The sequence below is a fragment of the Dictyostelium discoideum genome, assembly GCF_000004695.1.
Source record: "Dictyostelium discoideum AX4 chromosome 4 chromosome, whole genome shotgun sequence".
NCBI lineage: Eukaryota > Evosea > Eumycetozoa > Dictyosteliales > Dictyosteliaceae > Dictyostelium > Dictyostelium discoideum.
This window is the reverse complement of record NC_007090.3, coordinates 5,063,310-5,077,250: the sequence shown is the minus strand read 5'-3', so window position 1 is coordinate 5,077,250 and position 13,941 is coordinate 5,063,310. Positions and strand designations below refer to the sequence as shown.

The following is a 13,941-nucleotide window of genomic DNA, read 5'->3' as shown; positions in this document are numbered from 1 at the left end:
TTTTAAAATGTCTAATTCAATAATATTTAAAATAATTATTAAAAATAGTAATAATTTTAGTTTAAATAAATTTTTTTTTTTTTTCATTTTTATTTGTGTTTTAAAATAAAAAAAATAAATATATAAATATATTTACCATTACATTTATTTATTAATTTCTTAAAATAATAATAATAATAACAATAACAATTTCAATAGTAAAATGAGATTCATTTCAATTTTTTTAATAATCGTTGCATTGTGTGTTTCATCAAGTTGGGCATTTAATTTTACTGACCAACCAAATTCATTTAGAATCTCAGGTACAGGATGTGGTTCTGGAACCACCACTGTATATTTTTCAACTGATGGTAGATGTAATTCTGCTTGTGGTGGAAGTATTAGAATAAAAGGTGAAGGAAATAATGTTCCAAACCAACAGTTTACCCTTAATGATTATAGTAAAAATGTAACAAATTGTAGTGGTACCTCAAATGTTGCAAGTTTCAGATGTCCAGCTTTGGTAAATACTACTAGTCCAACCTTCACTGTTAATGTAGGAAATTCTGCTTACCACGTTACTTGTCAATATGCTCAAGTAACTGAAACTCCAGCTGGTAACTCTGCTGATAAAGTAGCCGTTGGTATTGCTATTATCTTTGGTGCTTTAATCTCACTCTTAGCACTTTAAAAAATCAACAACAAGGGAAAAAAAAACAAAAAAAAAAAAAAAAAAAAAATATTATAAATAAATAAAATAATTATTTGTTTAAAAAAAAATATCTTTATTTAATTTTAATTAAATTTGAAAAAATTTGAAAATCTAAATTATTTAAAAAATTATGATCATAATTTGAAAGTATTATTGAATTTAAATTTGGTAATAAATCAATATTGAATTTCAAGTTTGTTGATGAAATATCTAAAGATGTTAATGACTCTGGTAAGGAATTTGTCAAGTCTTGACTATAATTACGACCAAGTTTTAATGATTTTAAAGAGGTTGGAATTGTATTTATATTAATTGGTTGATTAAAATCTTCAAGTAATTCCAAAGAAATCAATGATGGTAATGATGATACTTGTAATGGTTGATTAAAATAATTTAATTTTAATGATTTTAATGATGGTGGAAAAGTACCTGGTACAATTGGTCCTGTCCAACCATATAGATCCAAATATTTCAATGTATTTGGTAAGGTTTTCAATGGAATTTGTTGATTGAATCTTGGTCCGAATTTTAATGATTCTAAACTAGTATTAAAATATAAACCAGCTTGAATGGTTCTATTAAAAGTTAAACCATATTTTAATTTTTTCAAATTCTTTGAAAATTGATGTGGTTCAATGGTTTGATTAAAATTATTACCAAATGTTAAATTTGTTAAATTTTCAGTGGGTAATTGATTATCAATAATTGGTTGATTAAATCTATATCCAAATTCAATCGATGTTACATTTGAATTTATTGAAAATGGTTCAATAAAACTATTAAATTCTTTACCAAAAATAATTGATCTAACATTCTTTGGAATATCACCATTATGGATCACTTGATTAAATTGATTATCAAATTCTAATGTTGTTACATACTTTGGAATTGAATTTACATAATCAACAATTATTGAATTCTTATTACCATTTGAATCAAATTTAAATTTAAAAATTGAATTGTTATTATTTAAAATTGAATTTGTTAATGCACCATTTTCAATTATACCATTATAATGTTTTGATAATACCAAAGATGTTAAACTATTTGGTAATAGACCAATTTTAATATCTTGTTGAAATGATTCACCAAATTCTAAATTTGTAAGTTTATTTAATTTTGATAACCATTTATCATTATTAATAATTTCATTATTTTCTTTATTATTTTGGTTTTCATTTGTAGTTGTTGTTGTTGTTGTTTCTAATGGTTGATTAAAACTATTTCCAAATATTAAAGATTTTAAATTACAATTATCACTTTCAATACCTGATATGATATTACTATTAAATGGTCTATTAAATGAATAACCAAATTTTAAATGACAAACTGAATTTGGTATTGAATTTTCTTTTAATATTGGATTAAATTTAAATTCAATTTTTTCAACTCCCCAAGGAATAATACCTTGTTCAATAATTTCTTTTTTTTCTTCATCTTCAATAATAATTTTATTCAAGTATCCTCTGTATCTATAACTTTGTAATGATGATATATTTGAAAAAGTCATTATTGTATTATAATGAATATTGTATAATCTAACTTCTAATAAAATTTGATTCTTTATAACAATGTTTTTCCAAACTTTTCTAAATAATTCTGACCTTAATTTCTTTGATTTTTTATTTTTTAATAATTTTATTGTTTTAGTGGAGTCAATTATATTATTATATTTATCATCATTACTATTATTAATATTATTATTTTTATTGATCTTATTATTATTTTCAATAATTAAATAAAATGAACAATTGATTTTATTAAATTCTTTTTTTAAACATTCCAATTTTATTTCATTATTGTCATTTTTATTTTGCAAAATAATATTCTTTTCTTTTAACATTTTAAATTGTTCTTCATTTAATCTTTCATGCTTTTCTAAATCACTAAAATAATTTTTTTAATAAACATTTTTTTTTTTTTTTTTTTTTTAATTTATTATTTTTAAAAAACATACTCTTTGCAAATTTTATTAATTTCATTTTTTGATATATAATAACCACTTAATGATAAAATTAATACTGATTCTAAAAGAATTGTATCTTCTTTTAACCAATCATATGTTATTTTTTCCATCTTTTAAGTTTATATATATATAAAAAAGTAATAGTAAAAAAAAAAAAAATAAAAAAAATAAAAAAAAAAATAAAAAAAAATAAAAATTTTCAACCCCATATTATTAAAAATTAATTGATGTTATTAAAAAATTATTATAATTAAAATTCAATTAATTTTTACCAATTTCACCCACTTCCAATCTATTAATTTAATTTAAATTTTTTTATTTTTTTTTTTTTTTAATTATTATTTTTTTTTTTTTTTTTTTATTTTTTCAAACCATTTTTAGATAATTAAAATTATAATAATAAAGAAATCCCTTTGATTGATTGATTTAAATCCCTTTTTAATAATCTTATCAACCAAAAAAGTCAAAAACTCAAAAAAGGAATTCCTTTTCATTTCATTTTATTTTTTTTAATTTATTTTTTATTTTTTTTTTTAAAAAAAAAGTATAAAATGAAAAAAAAAAAATTTTAATTAATCAACCTTCAGTACAAAAATGACTATTGTTTGTAAATATCAAATTAATTATTTGTATATATATAAAAAAAAAAATAAAAAAAAAAAAATTAAAGTATATTAACATATTTTTTAATTATTTCAATATAGATTGTTTAACCAAATTATCAAATCCAAGTAGCTCTTTAAGAAGCTCATCCGATGTTTCCGGGAATCAAGGTGTAGAAATCGACTTTGATTCTAATTCTATCTCATGGAAGAAATGGTATAGTGGTGGTGGTGGTAGTGGTGGTAAATGGGATGGTGGTGGCAGTGGTGGTAAATGGAATGGTGGTGGTGGCAGTGGAGGTGGTTCCTGGAAAAAATGGAATTAAATTAATTCCTCCATACCATTACATATAATATACCATAAAAAAAATCAAGTTTGTTAAAAAAATTAAAAAAAAATAATTATAATAATAAAGTAACAAACAAAAAAAAAAAAAAAGCAAACCAAAAGTTTGTTGGGTTAATTTATTTCTTTTTTATTATTTTTTTTTCTATTCTTTTTTATTTGTTTATTTTTATAATAAAATCAAATAATTTCATTTGTATTTATAACCAATTTAAATGTAATATTACCTTATTCAGATGGTCATCTCCAATAACCACTCATGAGGGTAGAGTGTTTAACCAATTTAAAAGACTATTATTACCCAATTCAATGGCTATTGTTAAAAGTTGATTAATTATTTCATTTTTTCTATTATTTGATAAATTAGTGAATGTATCTTGAGATAATAGAAATTTAATCATTGGTATGTCACCTCTTTTAGCTAGATTCGTATAAAAATATTGATCAATCATTTTAAAGTTGGAATTATAATTGTAAAGGAATTGGTAAACATCAATTCTGCCCTTTTTTAATGAATAGTATAATAGGTCAGTTGTAACAGTTCTTCCAAAATATGAGAGGTACAAAGAAATATATTGGGCCACAATTTCCATTTCATAGGCTTTGATTATCTTTTTTAGGTTGATTGTACTTAAACTTTTCAAATCATTTTTACCATATTTCTTAAAATAGAAAAGAGCATCTCTTACTTCACCCAATTCCAATAACATAATTGAATCATCAATAAAATAATAACTTTGAATTTGTTTTAATTCATTATTTAATTCAGTATTAGTTTTTGATTTTGATTTAATATTAATTTCTTTTGTTTTTTGTGCATTATTTAGTTTTTTTATTTCTTTCTCTTCTTTTTCAATCTTTTGATTTTGTTGATATGGTTGTAGTTGTTGTGGTTTATCTTGTTGAAATGAGGTTGGGTTTGGTAAAATTGGAGGATAAGAAAATAATTCCTCATCCCAATGGAATGATTTTTTATATTTTGGTTTATAAAATAATTCTAATAAGTTGAACATTCTTTTATTTAATGCAAACTTTGTTGCATTATAAGATATATATTTAAAATCATCACCACCACCAAATAAATCATTCATAAAGTTTAATGACTGATCAACTACCAAATCCGATATTGGTTTAGATTGATACATTTCATTATTAATTTGTAAATTTATTATTTCTTCAATTAATTGTAAATCTAATTTAATTTCACTTGAACCATCATCATCACTACCACCGTCATTTGAATTTATAATTAAATCTTCAATTAAATATGTAAAATCTAAATATTTATACCATTTTAATGATGAAATTAAAATTTTAATTGAAGAATTTACTTTAATTTTATATTTTAATAATGATTCATTAATCTTATAATCATTACCCAAAGAATTTAATATTAAAGAAAATGATTCAAAATCAATTTCAACTAATTTATCTAAAATTTGAATAACCATATCATTATGTAAATAATTTATAAATGATTCTATTATCATTCTTATAAATAATTTATCATTGATATTATCAATTAATAAATTAAATATTAAATCACTAAAATAATTAAATTTAATTGATAAAGATGGTGATGGTGGTAATGATTGAGTTAATTTAAAGTGTTGTTTTAATTTTAATAATGAATTTAAAAAATCCTCTTTACTAATTGGAAATAATGATAATTTTAATGATTGAAGGAATGATTTTGAATATATTATATCACTATTTATAAATTCTTTAATTTCTAATAATCTATCTAAAAATAATAAAACTTTATTACTATTATCCTTACAATTAATAAAATAATCTTGATTTATTAAAAGTTTATCATTTTCAAAAAAGAAATTGGAATCTTTAATTTCATCTTTAAATATATTTAAAAATGAATTTAATAAATTTAAATTTCCATCTTTAATTATATTCAAATGATAATAACTTTGAATTATTTTAATTAAATTATTAACATTATAATTTGATTTTAAATAATTATAGAATTTATAAACTTCTTCAATTTGAGGTAGTGGTGATTCTACAACTTGAAAAGGATATAATACATTTATTATTTTTTCCAAATTATTTAATTTCTTTTCCAATGGATTTGAATTATCGACTTTAAAATTTATAAAAATATTTAAAATTTCATATTTCTCCTGTAAAGTTAAATTTAATTTTCTAAAATCAAAATTCCAAAAAGTACTTAAAGAGTATGAATTAATTGCAATTTCAAAGAATTCAACTATATTAAATGAAAATTTATTTCTTTCATCACTACTATCAAATTCTAGGTATCTTTTAAATAAACAATAAGAAATTGCACAATGTTTATAAAGCTGTTTTCTACTATTACCACCATCACCACAATAATAACTTTCGAAATAATGAAAAAATGAATTCGGTAACATTTTAAATTCATTAAAATTATTTAAAATTTTGAAATTATATGAAATTAAGTCATTTATCATTTTTAAATCTTCACATTCTATTAATTTTCTATCAATTAATTTCATCTGTAATTCTTCTGAACATAAATTTGAAATCATAATAAATTTACTAAATCTCATTAATTTAAAATCATTATTATTTTTATTATTATTATTATTATTATTATTATTATTATTATTATTATTATTATTATTATTATTATTATTATTAATATTATTATTATTATTATTATTATTATTATTATTATTATTATTATTATTATTATTATTGTTGGATTTAAAAATTTTATTAATACTATCTGAAAGATATTCAAGGAATTCAATATTATTTACAATTGAAAATATATCAAGATCTTTTGAACAACCTTCACTTCTTTCATTTATTAAGAATTCTAATATTTTAATACCATCCTGACTATATTTAACTGATAATTCACTAATGATTTAATCCATTGGTTCATGATTAGTTTTTTGATTAAATTGTTTTGTAAAAATTTTTAATGCTTTTAAATTATTATTATTAACTGATTCTGATATTAAATCAACTTGACTTAATTGATCTTTTTTTTTTTCATATAATAATTTAATGATTTCTTCATCATTATCAATATCTTTACAATATTTTAAAAATCTACAAATACCTGATCTCTTTATTATAATGAATTCATTACTTAATAATTTATCTTTTAATAGAGGCCATTGTCTCTTTTTTGTAATCCATGAAAGTGATCTTATAAATCTAAATAGTATTCTATTACCCAAATAAAATTTATTATCATCTAAAAATGATAATTTCATACATTTTACATTTTCAAATATTAAACCTATTAAATATTTATTTTTAAAAACCTTCCAAAATAATTTTTCAAATTCTGTTATCATTTTTATTTTTTACAAGGCTTATATTTTAAAAGTAAAAAGTTTTATAAAAAAACATAAAAAAAATAAAAAAATAAAAAAAATAAAAAAAAAGAAAAAAAAAATATCTAAAAAATTTTTTTTAAAGATATTTAAAAAAGATAATTAATTTCACCAAGTGTGTTAGTGGTGAAGATTTTTGGTTAAGTTTTTATTGTTTTTTTATTTTATTTTTATTTATAAAAACTATATTTTTTATTTATTATTTATTTTTAATAATTATACAAATTTATTTTATTTTTAAATTTTTTTTTTATTTTTATTTATTTTGTTTTTTTTTTGTATTTGTTTTTTTTTTTTTTTTTTTTTTATTTATATATAAACTATAATTTTTTTTTATATGTTTCTTTGTTTTTTTATAAAACTTCACTTAATAATCTTTTAGCTTTTAATAAAACATCATCTTGAGATTGTTTTGGTGGTTTATCAGATTGATATTGAGAAGCCAACCATTTATGACTTTTACTGAGTACTAATTCCAAATCATCTTCATCATCTGGATCAGATACATTATTTAAATTGACAAAGGTAATAGCTAAACAAGTTGCCCAAACCTCTGGGTGTGTAGTGATAACACAACTGTCACTAGAATCGACTTCTTCTAAAATATTTAAAGAGATACCTAAAATACCAGCCAATTTCTTATCCAATTGCCAATAACCATCAGCAGATTGTAACAATAAGAGATGTTCGATGAGATCTGGTTGTTCATTCAAAGCTGATTCATTACTACCTTCGACAGCTTTTTCATGAGAGAGGTATGGGAAATGAGTTTGATAGAATTCTTCCAAGTAGGCAACTTTTCTATTCTTGAGAGCGAATAACTTCAAGATATCAAGACCTTTGGTATTTTCATAGATTTCGACTAAACGATCTTTATCAGAGACTTTGACGATGGAATTAAATGTATTTACAATCATCTCTTCAGCTTTATCACTATCAACCAAATGAGCGTATGCTTCCTCTAAATAATTCAATGGGAATATTTCAGATTCTATACAAATACCCACGATTGTTGCAACGAATACACCAGAGAATGGAAGATCTATTTCAATATCTTCAATGGTATCAATGATTTCTTTGAGGCCTTCTTTGATTTGCTCGGCATTGAATAATTGGGCTGTTAAGATACCACTGAACAATTCGATGATCAATTGTTTCTCTTTTTCTTTTCTCTCCAATGATTTCATGATGAAAATGTTGAATTGTTTACCCAAAACGGTTGGTTCGTTAATTTCTTTTATACATTCGATGGCTTCATCGATATCTTGGGTTTCAGCATATTCATCCAAAGTCATTGAAATATCATCTTCAATCTTTTCAAAGTTAATCTTTGGTTTAACTGGTTCAACTGGGGCTGGTGGTTGAGCTGGTTGTTTACGATTATCTGGTTTTGATGGACCACGAGAGTCTCTATCGTTGGAACGATTACCAAATACTGATGGTGGTTGTGGTGATGTTGATGGTTGATAATCATCATCCTCTAAAGCACTGAATGCATTGGATCTATTTGGAATTGATGGAATTGATGATGATTGATCATCCTTTCTACCAAATCCTTGACCTGGACGATATGGTGATGAATTACCACCACCATCTCTACGATCATCACCTCTTCTACTACCAAATAAGCTTGAACCACCTGACGATGGACCAAAACCTGAATCTTTCTTACCACTTGGAGATTGTTTGCCGCCGCTACGATCACCACCACGTCCACCTTTATCTCTATTATTACCTCCCTTTGCTCCAACGGTCTCCCAACCATCTTTACTACTCTTTCCACCAAATGCACTTCTTGGTGCATCTCTTGAATCTCTACCTCCTCTACGATCATCACCTCTTGAATCTCTACCACCGCCACCTCTACGATCATCACCTCTTGAGTCTCTACCGCCATCTCTACGTGAATCATTTTCTCTCTTTTGTGGACCACCATGTTTAGCAATGAAACGTTCTTCTTTGTCTGATTCGTCTTTTTTGGTTTTTGTTTGGGTGGAATTCTTTGGTTGCCATTTATTTGCTCTTAAATCAATAAGATCCAATAAAATGAAACGACCTCTAGAGGTAACTACTGGATTATTTGAGATGTTGGTTACTTTGGAAAAGTATAAATCAGTGTTGGCCTTATCGACTTCATCAAGTTTCTTACCAATAGTGTTGAGAATCTTAACCAATGGTTCAATGGATTCTTCGTCTAATCTCTCTTCACATTTGGTGATCAATTGAACAACGATAGCTTTTGCAACTTTTTCACCGAGAACACCATGTTTATAGAGCTCACCAATGAATTTAATGTTACCTAAAACTCTTCTCTTTATGATGAATTCTTGTTCTTCGAGATCTTCTTTACTTAAACCTTCAAATTTGGATTTATCAACAACGGCACTAAATTCAGTTTGACAATTATCGAGAATGGCACGTTTGAGTGAAAGTTCGGCAAACTTTGGGAAAGTTGTATCTAAATGACCTGCAAGAATTGCATAAACGGCTGAATATTTTTGATCAATAATTGCTTTCTCAAAGAGAATCTTTGAGATTGATTTGAGTGCTTCTTCATCTGGTACTTTTAATTCATCGATATTTTTAATCAATGAACTATAGGTATCCATTGTAATTCTATTAAGATTGAATTTGAATTTCTTTAATAATTCTTGATGAGTACCTTGAACATCTTGAGAGAAAACTTTCTTAACAATGATTGGAGTTGATGGTTCAGCATCGGCATTACGATCTCTACCACCTCTACCACCACGATCACCTCTCTTCTTACCAAAGTGGGATTTGTTTGAACCATTTCCAGATGATGGGCTAATACCTTGTGGCCCATTTGAAAAGATTGGTGTGGTTTTTAATGAATCTGGTGCTTTAGTATTTGAATCTTTAAATGATAATAAGAAATCATTATTGTAAACACGACGTCCTCCTGATGATAAAATAACTGCTTGAGTTGGTAAAATATTTGTAACTGCTGGTTTTTTAATTGGTGTTGAGGAAACAATATTGTTGTTGTTGTTGTTGTTGTTGTTATTGTTGTTGTTGTTGTTGTTGTTGTTGTTGTTGTTGTTGTTAGATTCATTTGATTGTACTGGAGTTGGAGCTGGAGTTGGTGTTGCTTGTTTAGCTGGTTCATTGGTTTGGAATCCAAAATTAGCAAGTGTTGATGCAATTGAATTTACTGTTGGTTTAGTTTCAATTGGTTTTGGTTGTTCAACTGTTGGTTTAACTTCGACTGGTTTTGGTTGTTCGACTGTTGGTTTAACTTCAACTGGTTTAGTTTCAACTGGTTTTGTTTGTTCTACTGGTTTAGTTTCAACTGGTTTTGGTTGTTCAACTACTGGTTTGGTTTCAACTGGTTTTGGTTGTTCAACTGCTGGTTTGGTTTCAGCAACAACTGATTTAGTTTCAACAGCTGGTGTTGATTTATTTGGTGTAGTTTGTTTAGTTGGTTGTTGTTTGACTGGAGTTGTTGCAGCAGCTTGTTGTGCAGCTTGTTGTGCAGCAGCAGCAGCAGCGGCAGCAGCTTGAGCAAAGGTTGGTTTAGTTGGTGTAGCTGATTCAGTGGCAACAGTTGGTTTAGTTTCAGTTACAACTGGTGGTTTTTGTTCGACAACAACTGGTTTATTTGATTGTTTATTATCCTTTGCATTTTGTTTTGATTGTTTATCAGCTTTTGGTTTGGTTTGTTGTGGTTGTTGTTGTTGGACAACAGCTGGTTCTACAGGTTTGGCAGCTTGTTCAGCGGCAGCTTTTGCATCAGCGATTGCTTTTTGTTCAGCAGCAGCTTTTTGTTCAGCGGCAGCTTTAGCTTCAGCAATTTTAATCATTTCAAAAAGTGTTGGTTTAACAGCTGGTTTTGCTGGTTCTTCAACAACTGGTTTTGTTGGTTCTGTAACAACTGGTTTAATTGGTTCTGCGACAGCTGGTATAGTTGGTTCTGCGACGACTGGTTTAGTTGGTTCTGCAACAACTGGTTTAACTGGTTCTGCAACAGTTGGTTTAACTTCAGTAGTAGTAGTAGTTGGGGCTGGGGTTGTAATTGGAGTTGTTGCTGGAGCTGAAGTTGTTGTAGTTGGTAATTTATTTGGTGATGGAACAAATGGAGCAGCTTTAGCACTTAATGTATTTTTTGGTACAAATTCTGGTGAACTAACTTTAAGACCAGATTTTGATAATGGAGTGAGTGGAGTTTTTAATGGTGTTTTTAATGGAGTAGATTGTGTTGGTGTTGGTTGTTGAGTAGTATTGATATTACGATCATGATTTGGTGAAGATGGATTATAGAATGGAATACCACTACCAGATAAAGTAGTTGGGATACCACTAGCAGAACCTCTCAATGAAATCATAGCGCTTTCACCTTGATGATGAGTTTTAAGTCTATCGTTTGATTTGAACAAACCATTATCATTTGATTTACCATCATGATTGATTGTTAAATTTTGTAAATTAATATTGCCATTTAAAACTGGTGGTTGTTCCTCTACAATTGGTTCTGGTTGTTTATTCTCTTCAATAACTACATTATCATCAACTGTGGTTGCGGTGGTGGTGGTGGTTGTTGTTTCTTGTGCTTGTTCTGATTGTTTATTGTTATTTAATAATTCATTAAATTGATCAGGTTGTTCAACAGAGCAAAAAGAAGTATAATTTGAAGCTAAACCATATTTAATACCAAGATCAATGATTTTTTGACGAATTGGATCAATATCCTTTGGATCAACTAAATTATTTTCATAGATTTGATCTTGAAGATCTTGAATTAATGTATAGGCAGCTAAACTATGAACGAGATTACCCTTTTTAGTCTCTTCACTCTTTATGGTAACTGGGAAAGATACTGGACCGGTTGGACCATTTGCAATTAATTTAACGGTAGTACCATCGATCTTTTCATCTTTTCCAAGAATGTTATAAATAGTTAAACGATCACCGAAAAACAATGTACGTAAATCTCTTGGTGCTTGACTCTTACTTGATAATGATCCCCAATCAACTTTAATATTTGACATTGCTGGTTGTAATGCTCTCTTTAATTGACGCATAACTTTACTTTCAATGGTTTCATTTTCAATTACTAATTCTGCAACACCTGATCCTGCATTTGCAATATATTCAACCTATTTTTTTTTATAAAAAGAGAATAAAAGAAGAGAGAGAAAAAAGAAAAAAAAAAAAAAAAAAAAAAAAAAACCGAGATGTTAATTATTTTTGTCCAAGTTCACAAAAGATATTTTTTTTATAAAAAGAGAATAAAAGAAGAGAGAGAAAAAAAAAAAAAAAACGAAAAAAAAAAAAAAAAAAAACTTACAAGTTGACGTGAAACGAATTCACCCATACCAATTGGGAAAACTGAAGTATTATGAGCATTTTGACGAACTAAATCAACGATTGGACCAATATTATTAACACGACCATCAGTTAAGAGGAATATTTTTCTTGGACAAGTTGCATCAACAGAGTAGATATCTTTTAATGGCTCCAAGAGATTAGTTTCACCATGGCTAATGGCTTTGAGTGATTCTACGTAGGCAGTGGCAGCTTTAAGGTTTTCATCATTGTATTTGACAGATTGAGCAAACAATTTACGATGAGATGAAGCAAAACTAATGATATTGAAATAGGTATCCTTTGAAAGGGAATGAAGGAAACGATGGAGTGCTTTCTTTGCATGTTTCATATTATAACCTTCCATTGACTCTGAGACATCAACTAAAAAGATTAATTCACTTTCAACGACAGGTGTAGTGGCAGAGGCGGCAATAGCGGCAGAGGATAATTGAGGATAGAAAGCAATCATAAGAGCACGGCTACCATTTTCATTCTCTTCAATGAAACCATATGGTTCATGTGGGTTATCCAATTTAATCAATACAACCAAATCAGATTGATTAACGACATCGATAGAACGTGAATCTTTATATGTTACCTTACCAGTCTCTCCTTTGTACTCGACATCAATCAAACCTGAATGTGATGGTGAAATAATTTCGGAGATTTTTGATGGCATATCTAAATTCATCTCAATCAATAAACCTTGTTTTTGATTAACTTGAATTGATGATGATGATAATGATAATTTATTAGATGATGTTGAATGTGTTAAACCACCTGTTGTTGATGATCCTATATTTTGTATATTATTATTTATATTTGTTATATTTGTGGCTGTGGTTGTTGATGGTGTTGTTGTGGTGGTTGTATTTACAGATTGTGGTTGAGTTTGTGTATTTGTATTTGTTGTACTATTTTCATTATCTAAAGTTTCAAAGAATTGACTTGATCTAATTGTAGTTAGAGAAGTTGGGAATTCCATAAAAAGATAGTCACCTTGGGTTGACATTTCAGTGGAGTAAGTGATAATAATTTCTAGCTCCTTATATTGAGAGAGGTTATTAACTTTACAGAGAAAGAAATCCTCTTCAATGTGTGGATCGGAATTGTTGAACTCGGCTTCCTTGACGATATCATCGGCAGTACTGATTTGATTCTTTTCAAACAATCTCATTGCATCGGCTTGACTAACGACTTGGGATGTGATCTTCTTACCATCGAGATTGATTTCGAAACCACATAATACACCCATGGATGTATTTAAAAATGCTTTAAAGGTTGCATCCTCTTCGTTGCTACTGTTCATTTTGTTCATTGTGGCGAAATACTTGTTAATGTCTGAATAGGTCTTGGTAAAGACGATTTGTGCTGCCAAATCTACAACTTTGGCATTGATCGATATAAATGATGGAAGTATTTGTTCTCCATTTTTAGTCCATAATCCTGAATACATAATGTTTTATTGTTGTTGAATTTCTAATTCTTTCTTTAACTATTATTATTATTATTATATAATATGTATATATATATATTATATATGTGTGTATTTATGTGTATGTACGTAAATTTTTAATTGTAAAAAAAAAAATTTTAAAAAAGTTACGAAAGTTATTAATTAAATATAGTATGATTAAATTATATTTAATTTGAATGCG

General features: G+C 26.4%; 5 protein-coding genes across 5 annotated transcripts; 2 read left to right on the top strand and 3 right to left on the bottom strand.

Annotated features, from left to right (window-relative positions):
- Positions 1 to 202: 202 nt before the first annotated feature.
- Positions 203 to 670, top strand: pspE (1I prespore protein; the record flags this gene model as incomplete). The annotated part of the gene is made up of 1 exon (XM_632370.1): positions 203 to 670. One exon carries the CDS (start codon positions 203 to 205, stop codon positions 668 to 670), a length of 468 nt encoding a protein of 155 aa, XP_637462.1.
- Positions 671 to 764: 94 nt separating this feature from the next.
- On the bottom strand, positions 765 to 2,767 carry DDB_G0286917 (hypothetical protein; the record flags this gene model as incomplete). The annotated part of the gene is made up of 2 exons (XM_632369.1): positions 765 to 2,577; positions 2,649 to 2,767. 2 exons carry the CDS (start codon positions 2,765 to 2,767, stop codon positions 765 to 767), a joined length of 1,932 nt encoding a protein of 643 aa, XP_637461.1.
- A 484-nt stretch (positions 2,768 to 3,251) lies between these two features.
- DDB_G0286915 (hypothetical protein) lies at positions 3,252 to 3,585 on the top strand (the record flags this gene model as incomplete). Its single annotated transcript, XM_632368.1, has 2 exons — positions 3,252 to 3,264; positions 3,362 to 3,585. The coding sequence occupies 2 exons, from the start codon at positions 3,252 to 3,254 to the stop codon at positions 3,583 to 3,585; spliced, it is 237 nt and encodes a 78-aa protein (XP_637460.1).
- Positions 3,586 to 3,862: 277 nt separating this feature from the next.
- On the bottom strand, positions 3,863 to 6,916 carry DDB_G0286913 (hypothetical protein; the record flags this gene model as incomplete). The annotated part of the gene is made up of 2 exons (XM_632367.1): positions 3,863 to 6,445; positions 6,560 to 6,916. 2 exons carry the CDS (start codon positions 6,914 to 6,916, stop codon positions 3,863 to 3,865), a joined length of 2,940 nt encoding a protein of 979 aa, XP_637459.1.
- A 392-nt stretch (positions 6,917 to 7,308) lies between these two features.
- On the bottom strand, positions 7,309 to 13,739 carry DDB_G0286969 (type A von Willebrand factor domain-containing protein; the record flags this gene model as incomplete). The annotated part of the gene is made up of 2 exons (XM_002649080.1): positions 7,309 to 12,072; positions 12,264 to 13,739. 2 exons carry the CDS (start codon positions 13,737 to 13,739, stop codon positions 7,309 to 7,311), a joined length of 6,240 nt encoding a protein of 2,079 aa, XP_002649126.1.
- Between the last annotated feature and the right edge of the window lie 202 nt (positions 13,740 to 13,941).